The sequence below is a fragment of the Typopeltis vanoorti genome, chromosome 21 (genome assembly GCF_054136105.1).
Source record: "Typopeltis vanoorti isolate ZY-2024b chromosome 21, IOZ_Tvanoo_1.0, whole genome shotgun sequence".
Classification (NCBI taxonomy): domain Eukaryota; kingdom Metazoa; phylum Arthropoda; class Arachnida; order Uropygi; family Thelyphonidae; genus Typopeltis; species Typopeltis vanoorti.
Genome location: NC_143569.1, coordinates 12,988,735 through 13,003,816, shown reverse-complemented (window position 1 = coordinate 13,003,816; position 15,082 = coordinate 12,988,735). Strand labels below are relative to the sequence as shown.

Here is a 15,082-nt window from a genome sequence, read left to right as displayed (position 1 = left end):
CACTATTTAGTTTCATGCATGAAGAAACTGATGTGTCTGCCACACTGTGAGGAAGTCCTGTTGAGATTTATCAATATTTTAAGGAACATTTTTTTGTTCTATCGAGCAAAACATTTCTTTACATCTTAATAGTTGCTTTCTATAGAAGAAAATTGTATACAGTGGGAATCAAACCATGATATTAAAACAGTCAAAAGCATTTGTGGATTATAGAATAAAATGTAATGATTTTATGACTAGTGGTAATATTAGGCTATAGGTTAAAGATGTACTGTGAAAATTGATAAAACTCATCTTTTTAAAGATAAATCATGTTCTGTTGAAAGTTTTTTCCATTTGGTTATACTATAAATTAAAGATGCCAAGGAATGCTTGGCTTAATCCTTTATCCTGGTGTAAGCCAACAAAGTTTGCACGTGAAGTACCTTCACAAGTGGATAACTCGTATATAGAAGCTAACTTCAACATCTCTCTCTAATACATGTCTGTAAGGATATGTGTTTTGCATTATGGGATACTAAGGCAAGTAATGTGAAGTAATTAGCCTATATATACCAGTTATCTACTCGTGAAGTTACTTCACACGTAAGCTTTGTTTCCTTACACTTGGATAAAAGATTAAACTAAGAAAGGGGACACATAACCAAAATTCTGAAGGCAACATAAAGGCTTCTGGGAATGATGCAAAGCACACTGACTTGTAGAAGTAGGGAGATTCTTGTTCCATTGTATAAGGCTTTGATTAGGCCACACATGGACTATTGTGCCCAGATTTGGTCACCTGGTTTTCAAAAGGATGAAGAGATGTTGGAAAGGGTCTAGAGGTGACTGACTAATTTCTAACCTCTGGAATGTCGAGCATGAGGAAAGATTGAGAAGATGCAACTTGTAGAGTCTGGTGGACAGGAGGAAGAGGGGAGATATGATAGAGACCTACAAGTTAGTAAGGAGTTGTTATAGGATCAATGATGGAGAGGTTCTACAGAAAATAGTGGGAGATCAGGGGAGAACGAGAGGTCATCCCTGGAAACTGTATAAAGAGGGTGTGAGAAGCAGGTTTTTTTCATGCAGAGTTGTGACTGATTGGAATGCCTTGCATGAAAGTGTGGTATCTGCAGAGAATTGGAGTGTGTTTAAAGCACAGTATGATGAACTGTGGGTATGATAAAAGGACCTCCTAGATGAATCTTTGACTCCATGGGGGTCTTGGGTAATAGTAATAATAATATAATTTCTTGCATGTTCCAGGGACATTGTTATTATGACTGATGGATGGCAAGGCTATAATAAAATGTATGACAGTTATAAATGCAGATAATGTGCTGTTATGTAAAGACTACTTTGTCAATCCTGATAAGAACATAATACATACAGAGGCCCCTTTACTTTTGGTGTCTGTGTCTTTTCACCTCACCCTGCACAGTCCTGCACCCATATAATATACAGGGTGTTCGGGATAAATTTGACAGTTTCGTAAGGAAAAAGAAAATCTTCTTTGTATCTATTAAATTTAATGAATTGACAAAAAAACATTACAGGCAGAGTTAATTACAATACTATCAACAAGATTTACTCAAAATAACCACCATTAGCATCGATCACAGCTTCAATTCTGCTTCGGAACCTCGAACAAGCTGATGCTACAGTCTCCCTGGGAAGGGCCGCAAAAACTGTTTTAATTTTATCCATTAACTGGGCTTTTGTATTACTGGAAGTGCGATTGGTGTCTTTTTCAACTGCGCCCCATACAAAATAATCCATGGGGTTAAGGTCTGGGGAGTTTGGAGGCCAAACATTTGGACTGGTGAAGTCGTAGAAATTTTCAGACAACCATTTTTGACTTTTCCCAGAGGTGTGGCAAGGGGCCGAATCCTGTTGCCATACATACGGCCTACCATTGGCTACCCTTGTTATCCAGGGCTTGAGTAGTTAGCAACTCCACGAACAAAGCCCGAATTCCAATGCCAGGGTTCTTCAACACCTGTTCCTGCAGATTTGCGAGGAATTCTGCTGTACGAACGCAATCAGATCGTCTGCTAGGGATCTTTCTTCTTGCTACATCCTCGTAGTCACCATTGCAAGTCTCTAGTTCATGCCTGATTGTTTTTACTGTATTCAGGGAGCATTGGGCAGCAGTCGTAATATCCTTATTTTGATGGCGGGCACGAATCATCATGATACAAGTTATTCTCTTCCATGATTCAGGTGGGTTCCAGCTATCCATCCTTTCTGACATCTTGTATATGAATGAAGAAGGGTCCAAACTTTTAAATGAAGAGAAGTGTGTGTTAATACATGTAACTTACGGAAAAATATAATTAATTATAAATATGTCAAATTTATCCCGAACACCCTGTAATTCTTTCATTATAACTCTCATATGCCTGGCTACCTCCCAGGCAGTGTAATCACATCCTCTGTTATAAGTAGTGTATGACGTGGAAGTTGAAATAGACCAAGATGGTCATGTGGGAAAAAAAAAGTAGGGATGAATGAATGAACTTCATCTGGAGGTTCCTAATCCATGTGATTATGGCCAGTATCTCTTCTGTAAGGCACTGGGTGTCACAAACTCTTAACGAGTATGATCTTTCTATCTCATACTGAGGTAGTAATTTCCCCCAGAAGTTTTTGTTTTAAATCTGTATATGTTGTGAATTTTTAAAATTATTTTTCATTTTTTAAGAATTAAATTCCATAATGATTTCCCATAATTACTTGCTAAGCTAGCTTTCCTAAATATTTCAGTCAACACTGTTCAATTCCTAGGCTTTTAGCAACGTTTCAGCAACTAAATATTGTATCCCATTTCATCTGTCTCATGTTTATTCTTGACTCAAAAACATTGTACAGTATTGGTTTTTAAATTAGCACTGTAGTGTATAAAAGTGTCCAAAAATCTATAAATGATCTGATATACTGATGTGTATTGTATTTTTTTTTTAGGTAGCACAGAAATTTTATACCTTCCTAGTCCTGAAGAAGCAACAGGCTGTAGAGCTGACTCAAGATGAGCCATATGGAGAATTGTATATTACAAGGGGACCAAGTTTTAGTTCTGTTTGTTAACTTTGTAGGTTGTAAATTATTTTTTGGCATGATATAAAATTATAGATTATATCTGTTATATTTATAAGTTACTACATTCCATTTCAGCAGTTAATTATTAATGTGTCAGTACTTCATTTTCCTGTATCAGGAAAATGCAGACACATTTTTATTTATTTATTTATTTATTTATGTACATATCTATCAGTAATTATAATGTATGAAATTATAAGTTGATCAGGAAATTTCTGTATCTCCTAGTCAGATAAATACTATTAAATATAATCAAAACTTTTTACTATATTATTTATGTAAATTATTATTAATAGAAACCAAAGATATGAGTTGGAGATGTACATAATTTAGGAATTAATAATTCATTCAGTATAACAAAAAATAGTATTTTAAATATGTAATTTTGGTTAGGAAAACATGAGATTTAAGAATATTCTTCAAAGTTATTAATTATTGATCAAACTTCAGCAATCCATTAAATTTCTGATGTGAATCCTATTTTGTAGGATATCAGGAATTTAAATTTAAGATATGCGTGTCTGTTCCTTCGATTTATTATGAGTTATAACTTAAAATCTGATATTGAAATGTAACAAAATAATAATTATAGAGGATTAAATGAAGTAAAATATTAAAATATCCAGGTTTTCTATAATTAGATGTTCATTTGGCATTGTTGAATAAAAAAAAACTGTTGCAGGTAACAACTTTCCTCCCTTTAATTTCCCCCATTCTACAAAATTTTATTTATTTTTATATTAACATTTAACAAAGAATCCACTAATTAAGGTATAATAAGTAATTAATGATATATAGATTACAAGGATGTCAAATGCTTTAGCAGTATCTAACCCTAGAACTAGAACACTGTCATAAAAACTGATGTCAGGTCGGCTAATATTTTTCAGTACTTGGTTTGTTGAAATTCTTATCATCTCCAAGTGGCGTCTAGTTATTGTGCTCAACGGTCATTTTGTTTGTTTTCTAGTGCCTTATAGAGTGCTTATTTAATTTATGTGTCTACTACAACTGATGAGCCCTATTTATTAATGTTGAGTATTTCATACATCTGAATGCGTCAGACACTGATAAACAAGTAAACAAAACCAATGTACCAATTTTGATGATATTCTTGAATATCTTGGCCATTACTGCATCAAGTACAACCATTCTATATAGTGTAGATAAAACAAAGGCAAATTTATGCATTGAATGTCAAAAAAAAAGTCATAACAAGGTAGGTTTATAAACTGTACTCAAAACAAAATAGTAAATGGAGAATTTTGAAAGAAAAAAAAACTAGGATGTTCTTTTAAATAAAACTTTCTAGCAGTGATGCTAATGAATAATGTTCTGGCATTCATGTTCTAGGGTTAAGAATGATAAAATGTAAATATTTGTATATATATATATATATATATATATATACACATTTTTGGTTTTCACTTAATATATTTCTGTTAGGTGTAAATACACATCTATATATATATACACACACACACACATTTTGTTTTCACTTAATATATTTCTGTTAGCTGTAAATATAAGATATCTGCAATATGTTTAAGTTAATGTGGGGAAAAAAAATATATTTTTTGGTTTGTTTTTTTTTTTCACTTAAAATATATTTCTGTTAGGTGTAAATATATCTGGTATATGTTTAAGTCAGCACGGGAAAAAAAAATTATATATGTTGTTCAGTTACAGAATTTGACCATTTGTTATATGAAAGAACAAATTAAAAGATGAAATCTTTATGCTTTATTATCTTCTTAGAAGTGCAATATAAAGTATTCATTCAGAAATATATTTGTGTCTAGGTTTTATTCACAGGTTATCATCAGTCATTATATTCCTAAAATACATATGTACATGCATACACTCCTTTAGAATGTCACTTTTGCTTTGTAACAGCTATTGGGGGGGGGGGGGGGGGCATAGACTCAAATTTATAAATAAATTTGAGTGTCTATGCATGAAGTACAGTCTCACATATAAGTGAAGTCCTACCTGTTACATATGAATGTCTTGATAAGCAATTTATTCTATTCAGTATAGATGATTTTTAATGCTGTAATAAGTCTTGGAAATAATACTATAACTTTGGGCAACCTTGAATTTGTTTATACCTGTTTTGGAAAGGAAGTAAATCCTTGTCAGTATAAAGAAATGGGCACTCGTTTTTAAAACACAACAATCTTCATTAAAAACATTGAAATAAGTTTTTGTTAAATATATGCACATTAACAACTGAAAAGTTTAAGTTAATGAGCTCTCTTGGAATTGTTATACATGTGCTACGTATATGTACTTGTTTCACAAACAGGAAATTGTGTTTAGGTAGTCTTTAAGAATACAGATCATTAAACATAAGTATTACATATATATAAAGGTAATCTTAGTTTACGTGGATTCAGTTCTTGATGTCATTATGCACTATATTATTAGAAAAGTTTCAAAAGGTTTTTAATTCATTCTTGAGTCTTCATGCTTATGTTGTTTATATGATAAGTGCATAAACAACACAAACTTTGAAGATTTACATGTCTCCAAAATATTACTTTTTTTTTGAATATTCAGGAACTTGCTGTAAGAACAATGCATTTCATTTTCCTTACAAAATATTATACTATAAACAGTCTCTCTGCTGTACTGGTCACTCAGCAACAAGCTAAATGACAGATTAGAATAGGTTAATGTTAAGTGGTCAGATATTTGTGGAATATCGGGCTTAGAAGTTTGATTGGTTCAGTGCCATGGCATGTAAAACTGCAAGGGCTGGATGTTGATAGTGCATGGGAGGCGGTAAGAAGTGTTTGCAGGAGGCAAACTGACTCTAGGTATATAGTCAGAGTCCGAATAATAAATCAAGTAGGGGTTAAATGGATGAATAACACCATTAAGCTTCAGCTGCAAAAAGAGAAACAACTGTGGAGGGAATTTAAGGAGAAAGGTGAAGGGCAGGCACATGAACGGTATAAAGTACAGGCCAGAAGAGTAACGAGTATGGATAGAAAAGCAAAAGTGGATTATAAAAGAACATTAGCCATGCAGGCTAAAGAGAATCCCAAACAGTTTTTTTCAATATGTTGCAAGTAAAAAGAAAAAATGTATACTGCAGAATGATTTTAAAGAATGCCAATGGTAGGGAGGTAACCAAATCAGTTGATATAGTGGAATTACTGACCGAGCACTTTGCAAGAGTATATCATCCAGGTGGTGACATTGCAGGAATGAAAAAACCAACAGCTTATACGGGAATTGTGGTGAATGAAGTGGAGGTGAATAGTCTATTACAAAACCCCAATATCAATACATCTGTGGGATTGGATGGTATACCAGCTCGTGTCTTACGGAAAGCGGCTAAAGAATCGTCAGTGCCCTTGACCATTTTTTTAAATTTGAGTCTTGGGTCTGGAAAGAGAGGAAAATAGTTCCACTGCATGAAGGAGGTTCCAAGACTGCTCTTGTAAATTCCCGACCGATCAGCATATCAGGAATCGTTGCCAACAGGAAAATACAGGATTGGATAGATGGAAATGGGATACTGTATGGGGGACAGCATGGTTTTGTGAAGGTAGATCATGCCTCAGTAAATTGCTCATGTTTTATAACAACACAGTGATGGCTGAACTAGATAAGGGTAATGGATTTACAGTGATTCTACTGGACCTTGCTAAGGCCTTTGACAGGATAACACATGGAATTCTAATCAGTAAACTGCAGCATATGGGGATGGATATAGGGAGGGTGGTTGATGGAGAGATATCAGAGAGTCCTTTATTCAGGAGTAGAGTCCAAAAGACGGCCTGTGACTAGTGGTGTGCTGCAGGGTTCTGTTCTTGGACCACTACTGTTTAATTTGTTCATTAACTATAGGAAATATAGAAAGGATCTGAGAGGAACTGTTCATTTGTTTGCTGATGATGCAAAGTTGGGTAGAGCAATAGTAAATGCACAGGATGTCAACATTTTGCAGGAGTTGGATAGTTTGGAGGACTGGGCTAAGGAGAATGGATGTCAATTTAATGTGGCAAAATGTAAGGTTATGCATTTTGGGGTGAAAAGATTAGCAGCGGTATATGACATTGGTGGAACTGTACTCCAGGAGATTGACGAGGCCAGGGATTTAGGAGTGTTGGTGGATAGGGAGTTGAAGTTTAGGGGGCACATCACAAAAGTGGTTAAATCAGCTCATCAAATCACTTGGTTTCTGGAAAATACTTTAACAAGCAGAGACAAACAGGTTATTGTTCCTCTGTATCGAGCCTTGATAAGACCCTATCTCGACTACTGTGCCAAGATTTGGTCACCTAGGTTTCTTATGGATGGGGAGGAGGTGGAGAGGATCCAGAGATGAGTGACCAAGATGATAATAGGTTGAAGATTTATGGGTTGCAGAAATTGGTTGATAGGTGGAAAAGGGGGTGATATGATTGAGAATAGAACTAGGGGCCATACATGGAAGTTGGGTGAGAGTGTGGTTAGCAAGTTTGTTAGAGCTAGGTTTTTTACTTGGAGGGTGGTGAATGAGCGGAATAAGCTGCCAGAATCTGTTGTGGGTGTTCATGACTGTAAATGAGTTTAAGGCGAAGTATGATAGATACTGTGTGAATGTCGAATAGTTGACATGATATTAGGGCCTCCCTTGATGAGTCTATAGACTCCTTGGAGTTGCTTGTAATAATAATAATAATATTCTGTAGGTTACTGTAATATGCAGAGGAAGTCCTCTACCACTATTTTCATGGAGGATTCAATCCCCCAAACAGTTAGCTACTTTGTTCCTCTTCTTGTGCAGTATATAGTTAATGATTATGTAAACTAGTTTTCAAGACAGACAATCATTTGGAAAATTGCAATGGGAATTACTATGTGGTGCAACGTTGAATGTGATTACTAGAAACTTAACAATATAACATTTTGGGCATTCTTTACCAATAAATAAATAAATATATATATATCACAAGTTCATCCTGTTTATATGTCATATTTGGCATCTCCATCTCTATCAAAAAATTATCACCTGTGTTTCACTTCAGTACATCATGAATGGCTTGGTCTTCAAATTTAGAGTATATTAGATTCACACCTTTTGCTTTATGAAAATTAGCCTTGTAGTAACTTTTTTCCTAGCAAAAGTTCATTACATTGTTTTTGTCTGCTTTAATTGTGTGGTGTACTGGCTTCGGAAATTGTGTAGCTATTGACATCCTGAATATGTGGCTATTTACATCTAAATTGCAAATTGATTTCATTTTTAATGTAGGATATAATATTTGTGCTGTAAATTATAACAGAGGAGAAATTATTTTTTTTACCATGCATAAGCAAACAAAGTTAACTTCATGACTGTTTTACTTGTATATAGAGACTGCTGATTTCACATCACTTGGCTCATGTGAAATCAACAGCCTTTTTATACACAGGTAGACTAGATTATTGACTATTATAGTTTACTTTATCAAGAAAAAAGCTTTTGCAACTCTCTCTAACACTGTTTTACTATTTGTATGTGAAAATATATAATGTCTGTATTGATTTAACTTCAGTCTTTCTTACTCTAGTTCCCACTTGGGTGAAAGAATCTAATTTCTCTGTTATAATTTACATTGCAACCAACCAAGTGGAAAACTTTCTACATGTTCACTCTCTCATAACACTAAAACTGATTTGATTCATCTTTCCCAAAGAGTTACAGCTTAACATGTTCATGTTCAGCAGTAGCTCTTTACTGATGTAACATATCAATAAAGCATATTCACATATAAGTAGCACACATAGATTTTATGCCTAATATCCATCCTCGTGTAATACAATGGCAATATATTTAACGTTCTAATGGCCAAAGCCCATACACTCTTCTGAAGAATGTAATGTATGATACTTTGGATGCTTTCTTAAATGTTTATGTTTTACATAAGAAACAAAAACTCAGAGACTGCTAGTAAAATCTTTGTAAATTATTCAAGCCTGATTTTTTATTACTTGTACATATTACTTTTGCATGCACACATTTATGTGGTTGTATTTACATGCTTTCATTGTCTTAGGCGATAAGCTTGTGTATGATTGATCAGTATTTTAATTTAATAAGATAGTAAAACCTTAAAGATAAACACCTGAAATGCAAAGTAAAAGATAGCTTTGAATATTATATATTCTATTTATGGAGTACACTGTCTCCTTATATATCAATCATTTTATATATATATATGTATGTTAAGATACCAAGCTATTTTAAACCTGGTTTAAAATAGCTTGGTATCTTTAACATATATTATACCCAGGGTAAAAAACTTTCTATGTATATTGTACACTTATTCTTATAAGCTTAAAAAAAAATTACATGCATGAATGATCTAGAATTAAACAGACATGGCATTTCTTGTTAATAATTCATAAATATAATGTAATGACATTTCGGAATTTGTAGGTCATATTATAGGTATATGGGAAAGATTCAGTACATATCATATACTTGCACAAACTGATGCATGGTAGATTGTTGTATAAATTGGAGAATATGGGTTATACAATATTAGCATGGATAGGAGGATCACTGATATGATAGGTAATGTACAGGGTTTCTAAGTCTTGGATATTTGTCTGTTCCCAGAACTTGAGCCAAAGAATTTTGCTCATGAAAATTTTTTAACAAAATGTGTGAACTGCTAAATGAATGGCACAGTGTAATTTATAATGAGCTTTTGCATCCATTTGCATGCGAAGCATTTAAACAATACTAAAATGATGTAATATCAGAATGCCCAAGAGTTTGAAGAATAAATAGGGTAGGAGTCAAATGGATGCATAATCTTATTAAGCAAGAGATTTGTAAGAAAATGATGATATAGAAGGAATACTATGTGCATAACGATGATATCCATTATGAAAATTATAAGCAGCAGGCTAGAATAGTCACAACTGTCATATGGAAAGCAAAGTCTGAGTGTGAAAAGAAACTGGCTCTGCATGTTAAAGACAACCCACAAGATTCTAGTGATATGCTGCAAGTAAAAGAAAGAATGAATATGAAAGAATAACTCTTCTAAATGCAGATGGCATGAGGTTACAGATGCAGAAGAGAGATTGTTCAACTAATGAGTGCCCATTTTGTTAAAAGCAATCAACCTGGTGTACACAACATTGAGCTCACTGCTACCTCTTCACTGGATGAAGAAACTCAGGTGTATGAGGACAAAGTATTAGAGCTGTTGCACAAATTGAATAAGAATTTAGCAATAGAGACTGATGGGATATCAGCACGTGTGTGCTAAAAGAGTGTTCAGCTGACTTGACAATTCCTTTGACCAGGCTGTTTAATATGAATCTCAGAACAGAGAAGATTGTGCGGGAATGGAAAGAATGTATGGTAATTCCATTGCACAGCAGTGGTGCAAAGACTGATGTATCCAACTATCGACCAATTAGTATCTCGGGAATGGTGGTGAAGATTTTGGAAAAATTGGTTAGGTCTCACATTCAGAAATGGGTTGACAGTGAATCTCTACTTTGCAATGAGCAACATGTATGTTTACTAAAGGAAGGTCAGTTGTGGTTCAGGGGCAAAGACTGCAAATACAACTCAAAAGATAATTGCAATGCTGAAATGAACATTCATATGTAAAGATAAGGATGTCATTTTGGCTTTTTATAAGACCTTGCTTGGACTATTGTGTGCAGGTCTGGTCTCCGTTGTGATTCTGATATAGTGGAGAGAGTGTTAAAAATAATATCAAGATTGTGGAATACTGATTATGAAGACAGATTGAGAATTTGTAGACTGCAGACAGACAGACACTAGCAAACAGGAGGTGATATGTTGGAGACTTACAAACTTCTGAAAGGGTCATGCAGGATTTCAGTTGATGGAATTTTTCAATTTATGGAAAGTGGGAAAAGGACAGGAAGGCATCCTTGGAATCTGAGAATGAATGCCACTAAGAAGGAGGTCAGGGCTAGATTTTTCTCTCATAGGGTCATGTGTGATGTTCTGAGTGGCAGTGTGAATGAATTCAAAAATAAGTATGATAGCTAGTGCATGTAGTATGTGGCCTCTCTCAATTAGTCCCTGACTCCCTGGAGGTCTCTCTTAATAGTAATAATTTCTACTTTCATTATAGCCACATTTTGAATATCAACTTATCAACATTTTCCAAGTATATGAACTAATTCTAAAATTAAACATTTTTGCATCAGCTGAATGAACAATACTGAAATATCTTTTATGTCCAATACTAGTACACACATCCAAAGTATGACTAAAACAGTCACCTAATTCTGTTAATTCTTTTTGAGATTTCCTCTTAAGATATCTAACTGGTTCTTTGGTAATATATATTTTTGCCTTGAAATTGATGTATAAAAGAACTACTGGCAAATGTGAATTGAAATTCCATCTATCTAGATATGAGCTTACTTAATTTTCTTATTTTCCAAAAGTTTAAAATTGACTCATCAACAATAATTCTTTCTGAATGTTCCATATTTTCTTTACTCCTTCTTTTAAAATGTGATTCAGGTGTGCATTCTAATTGCCTTATCAGTCCACTTTGTGTTTAATTCCTTACTGAATTCTGCTTTGGACAATAACTGCACTGAGCTGCTTCCTGAATTTTACATTTCTTAAAGCTTTCCAAACCTTGGATTGATTTACTTTCATTTTGAAGCTAAAGTGAAAATATTAAAATTACAAATTAAGAAAAATTAAAATTATAAAATATTTTTTTCACCAACAAGTTATCAAATGTATCCCAAATTTAAAAATAAAAATGAAAAATAAAAACTTCACCATACATTAATGTGAAAGTCCATTTACCTTCTTCTGCAGCTTCTCCCACTTTAGTGGGGTCACTGTTGACGATGAGTCTCCTCCACATCCTCAAGTCCTCCTCTACCAGCTCCCTCCATCTCTTCTTTGGCTGTCCACACTTCCTCCTTCCTTGCACATCCATCTGCATGACCCTTCTTCCCACATATTCGCCCTCCCTCCTCATCACATGACCAAACAATCTCAACCTTACCTCATTTATTTTTGCTCCTAAGTTCGTAACTTTCACTGTTCCCCCTCACATGGTCATTTCTCAGACGATCCTTTCTGGTCACACTGCACATCCACCTAAGCATTCTCATCTCTGCTACTTCCATCCTGCTGATGTTATTTTTCCTCAGGGCCACAGTTTCTATAGCATACGTCATAGCTGGCCTCACTACTGTCCTATAGATTTTGCCTTTCAGATTGATCGGCACCCTCTTATCGCATAACACTCCAGCCATCTCTCGCTCTCTTTCCAGTTCCTTCAACCCGCTTGTATCCTGCATCCCACTTCCTTCTCAGCTCCTCCATCTTTCCAGTTTAGTTCCTGCTTCTTCTCTTGAATCTGCACACAACATTGTCCAAGGCACCTCCTCTGTCACCACCTCCATCACAATATTAAACAAATGGACTTGATGCTGACCCTTGATGCAAGCCAACTGTTACTTAAAAACTTTCTGTCTGTCCCAGGCAGGTCTGAACACTTGTCTACACATTTCTGTTCATCTCCTGCACCAACCTGACATATTTCTCCAGAACCTTTTTCTCCCTCAGACACCTCCAGATCAGTAAATGCCAGATGTAGCTCCCGTTGTTTCTCTCGAAACTTTTCCATCATCTGCCGTAATAAACCAACGATAGCATTTGTTGTTGATCTACCAGGCATGAAACCAAATTGTTCCTTTGCAATCTCCACCTCCTTCCTCAATCTTCCATCAAGAACCCATACTAGGATTTTCATTGTGTTGGACATCAACTTTATTCCTCTGTAATTTTTACAGTCTTGTGCATCCCCTTTACCCTTGTAAATGGAGACAAGAGTACTCTCCCTCCTTGGGTATATTTTCCTGTTGGCAAACTTTCGTGAACAGGTCCCACAACAGCAGGTCAATTCCCTCTTCCCCCAGTGCCTTCCGTGTCTCCACTGGAATCCTGTCAGGGCCCACCGATTTTCCATTCCTCATCCTCTTCATGGCCTCCGTCACTTCCACTCTATTGATGTTCTGCACCATCCCTTCAGAAGGCTGTCCATCTTCTCTGTGAGTCCTTGCATTTTCCTCATTCAAAAGTCCCTCAAAGTATATTCTCCATCTGTTTCTTATGTCCACATCCCTCCATAATACTCTTCCTTCAGTGTCTTTGATCTGCCTCACATGTAAGATGTCCTTTGCTGCTTTATTTCTACATTTTGCTAGTTGGTAAATTTTTCTCTGTCCTTCCTTTGTTTTTAATTGATCATACAGATCTTGATGTGCCATGGCCTTCACCTGTTCCACAACTCTCTTGGCTTCTTGCTTTCTCTCTCTCTGTACACCTCTCTGTAGTCTTCCACTCTTGACTCATCCCAGAATTTAGCTGTCACTGCCACTTGTACATTATTATTCCAGTATCAACCCTCCATTTACCATTAGTGAAAAAAAAAAAAAACATTTTTTTTTCCCTCATTAAACTAATGAATCACGAAAAATCTTTCGACAACAGACCTTTCTTCGTCCTCAGATGGATTGCCAGAATTCTAAATGTAACAGATGTAATTTTGCACACTAACCAACTCAAAGTGGCTAAGTGTAAGAAAAATGTCCATTACGTGAGTGGCTGTTTCACTGCATGCGATTTATAGATGCAGCAGTCATATAACGATATTATTGCATTATATTTAAGAGAAACACAAATCAATGTATAAAATAACGAATTTACAAATGTATATACATATATACACACACACACACACGAAGTGGTATCAAAAGCTTTCGAGACTAGTTTTGTAACAAGGCTGCATGCACAGTCACAGGGAGCACCAACCTTTATAAGTCAGTGTGCCAAAAGACATCGTCCTGTGTACATTGGGAGCTGTGCAACTGTTGCTATTCCATCATGGACAGCAAGTCAGAACAAAGAGCGAATGTGAAATTCTGCTGAAACTGGCCAAATCGCCACAGAGACATTTCACATGATTCGGCAAGTTTATGCCGATGCTGCAATGAGTCGTTCAAGGTGTTTTGAGTGGCATGCACACTTCAAGAACAGAAGAACAGCACTGGAAGATGATGAGAGATCAGGAAGACCTTCAACGAGCTCAACCCCCGAAATTTTCGAAACCATTCAGCAACTTGTGCATAAGGATCATCGGAGAACACTCCACAACATTGCTGCCATTGTCGGTGTGTCATATGAAAGTCCAGGCAATCCTCATGTATGATTTGAACATGTGCCATGTTGCTGCCAAGTTTGTCCCCAGGAGCAGAAAGAACACCACGTCGAAGTCTGCCAAGAACTCTGTCAGCGTGCTGTGGATGACCCATCCTTCATGTTGAGGATCATTACCAGTGACAAAACTTGGGTGTACGGATACGACTCTGAGATGAAGCAAGTCTTCACAGTGGAAGAGCTCATCATCTCCACGACCAAAAAAAGGCGAGGCAAGTCCACAGCTCGACCAAGTGCATGCTCATCATCTTTTTCGACATTTACGGCATTGTACATAGAGAATTCATCACTAGGGGGCAGACCGTCAGTAGCGAGTTCTACTGCCCGGTTTTAAGGTGTCTGAGGGAGGACATTCAGTGAAAGCGATCAGATCTGTGGCGCACAAAAAAATGGATGTTCCACGACGACAATGCACCCTGTCACCGAGCTCTCCTCACATGTGAGTTTCTCGTAGGAAACAACATTATCTCACTTCTGCACCCAGCCTACTCACGAGATTTGGCTCCTGCAAACTTCGCCCTCTTCCCAAAGATGAAGATCCAGCGCAAATCACAGGTGCTTGTTGCTTCGAAAAGAAGACTGGCAGGAACGCTGGGAGTGTTGTATTGTTATGCAAGGGCACTATTTTGAAGGTGATAGTGTGTAAACATAGATAAATAAAGTAATTTCTCGTAAACAGAGTTAGTCTTGAAACTTTTTTGATAACACCTCATATATATATTGTAGCATTAAACCTTAATAAAATTTTAATCATTGTCCATAATTTATAAGATT

General features: G+C 35.8%; 2 protein-coding genes across 4 annotated transcripts in view; one reads left to right on the top strand and one right to left on the bottom strand.

Annotated features, from left to right (window-relative positions):
• Positions 1-3,069, top strand: part of LOC150094629 (double-strand-break repair protein rad21 homolog) — a 342,589-nt gene extending 339,520 nt beyond the window's left edge. Inside the window, exon 14 of the mRNA XM_090411608.1 lies at positions 2,947-3,069. Within this exon, the coding sequence (XP_090267734.1) occupies positions 2,947-3,069 (123 nt within the window). The remainder of the gene's footprint in view (positions 1-2,946) is intronic.
• Positions 3,070-9,011: 5,942 nt separating this feature from the next.
• LOC150094627 (pyrroline-5-carboxylate reductase 3-like) overlaps positions 9,012-15,082 on the bottom strand; it is a 222,005-nt gene continuing 215,934 nt past the window's right edge. For all 3 annotated transcript variants that reach the window (XR_016550124.1, XM_090411092.1, XM_090411091.1), the window contains one exon: positions 9,012-11,735. The gene's annotated coding sequence lies outside the window, so the exon portion shown is untranslated. The remainder of the gene's footprint in view (positions 11,736-15,082) is intronic.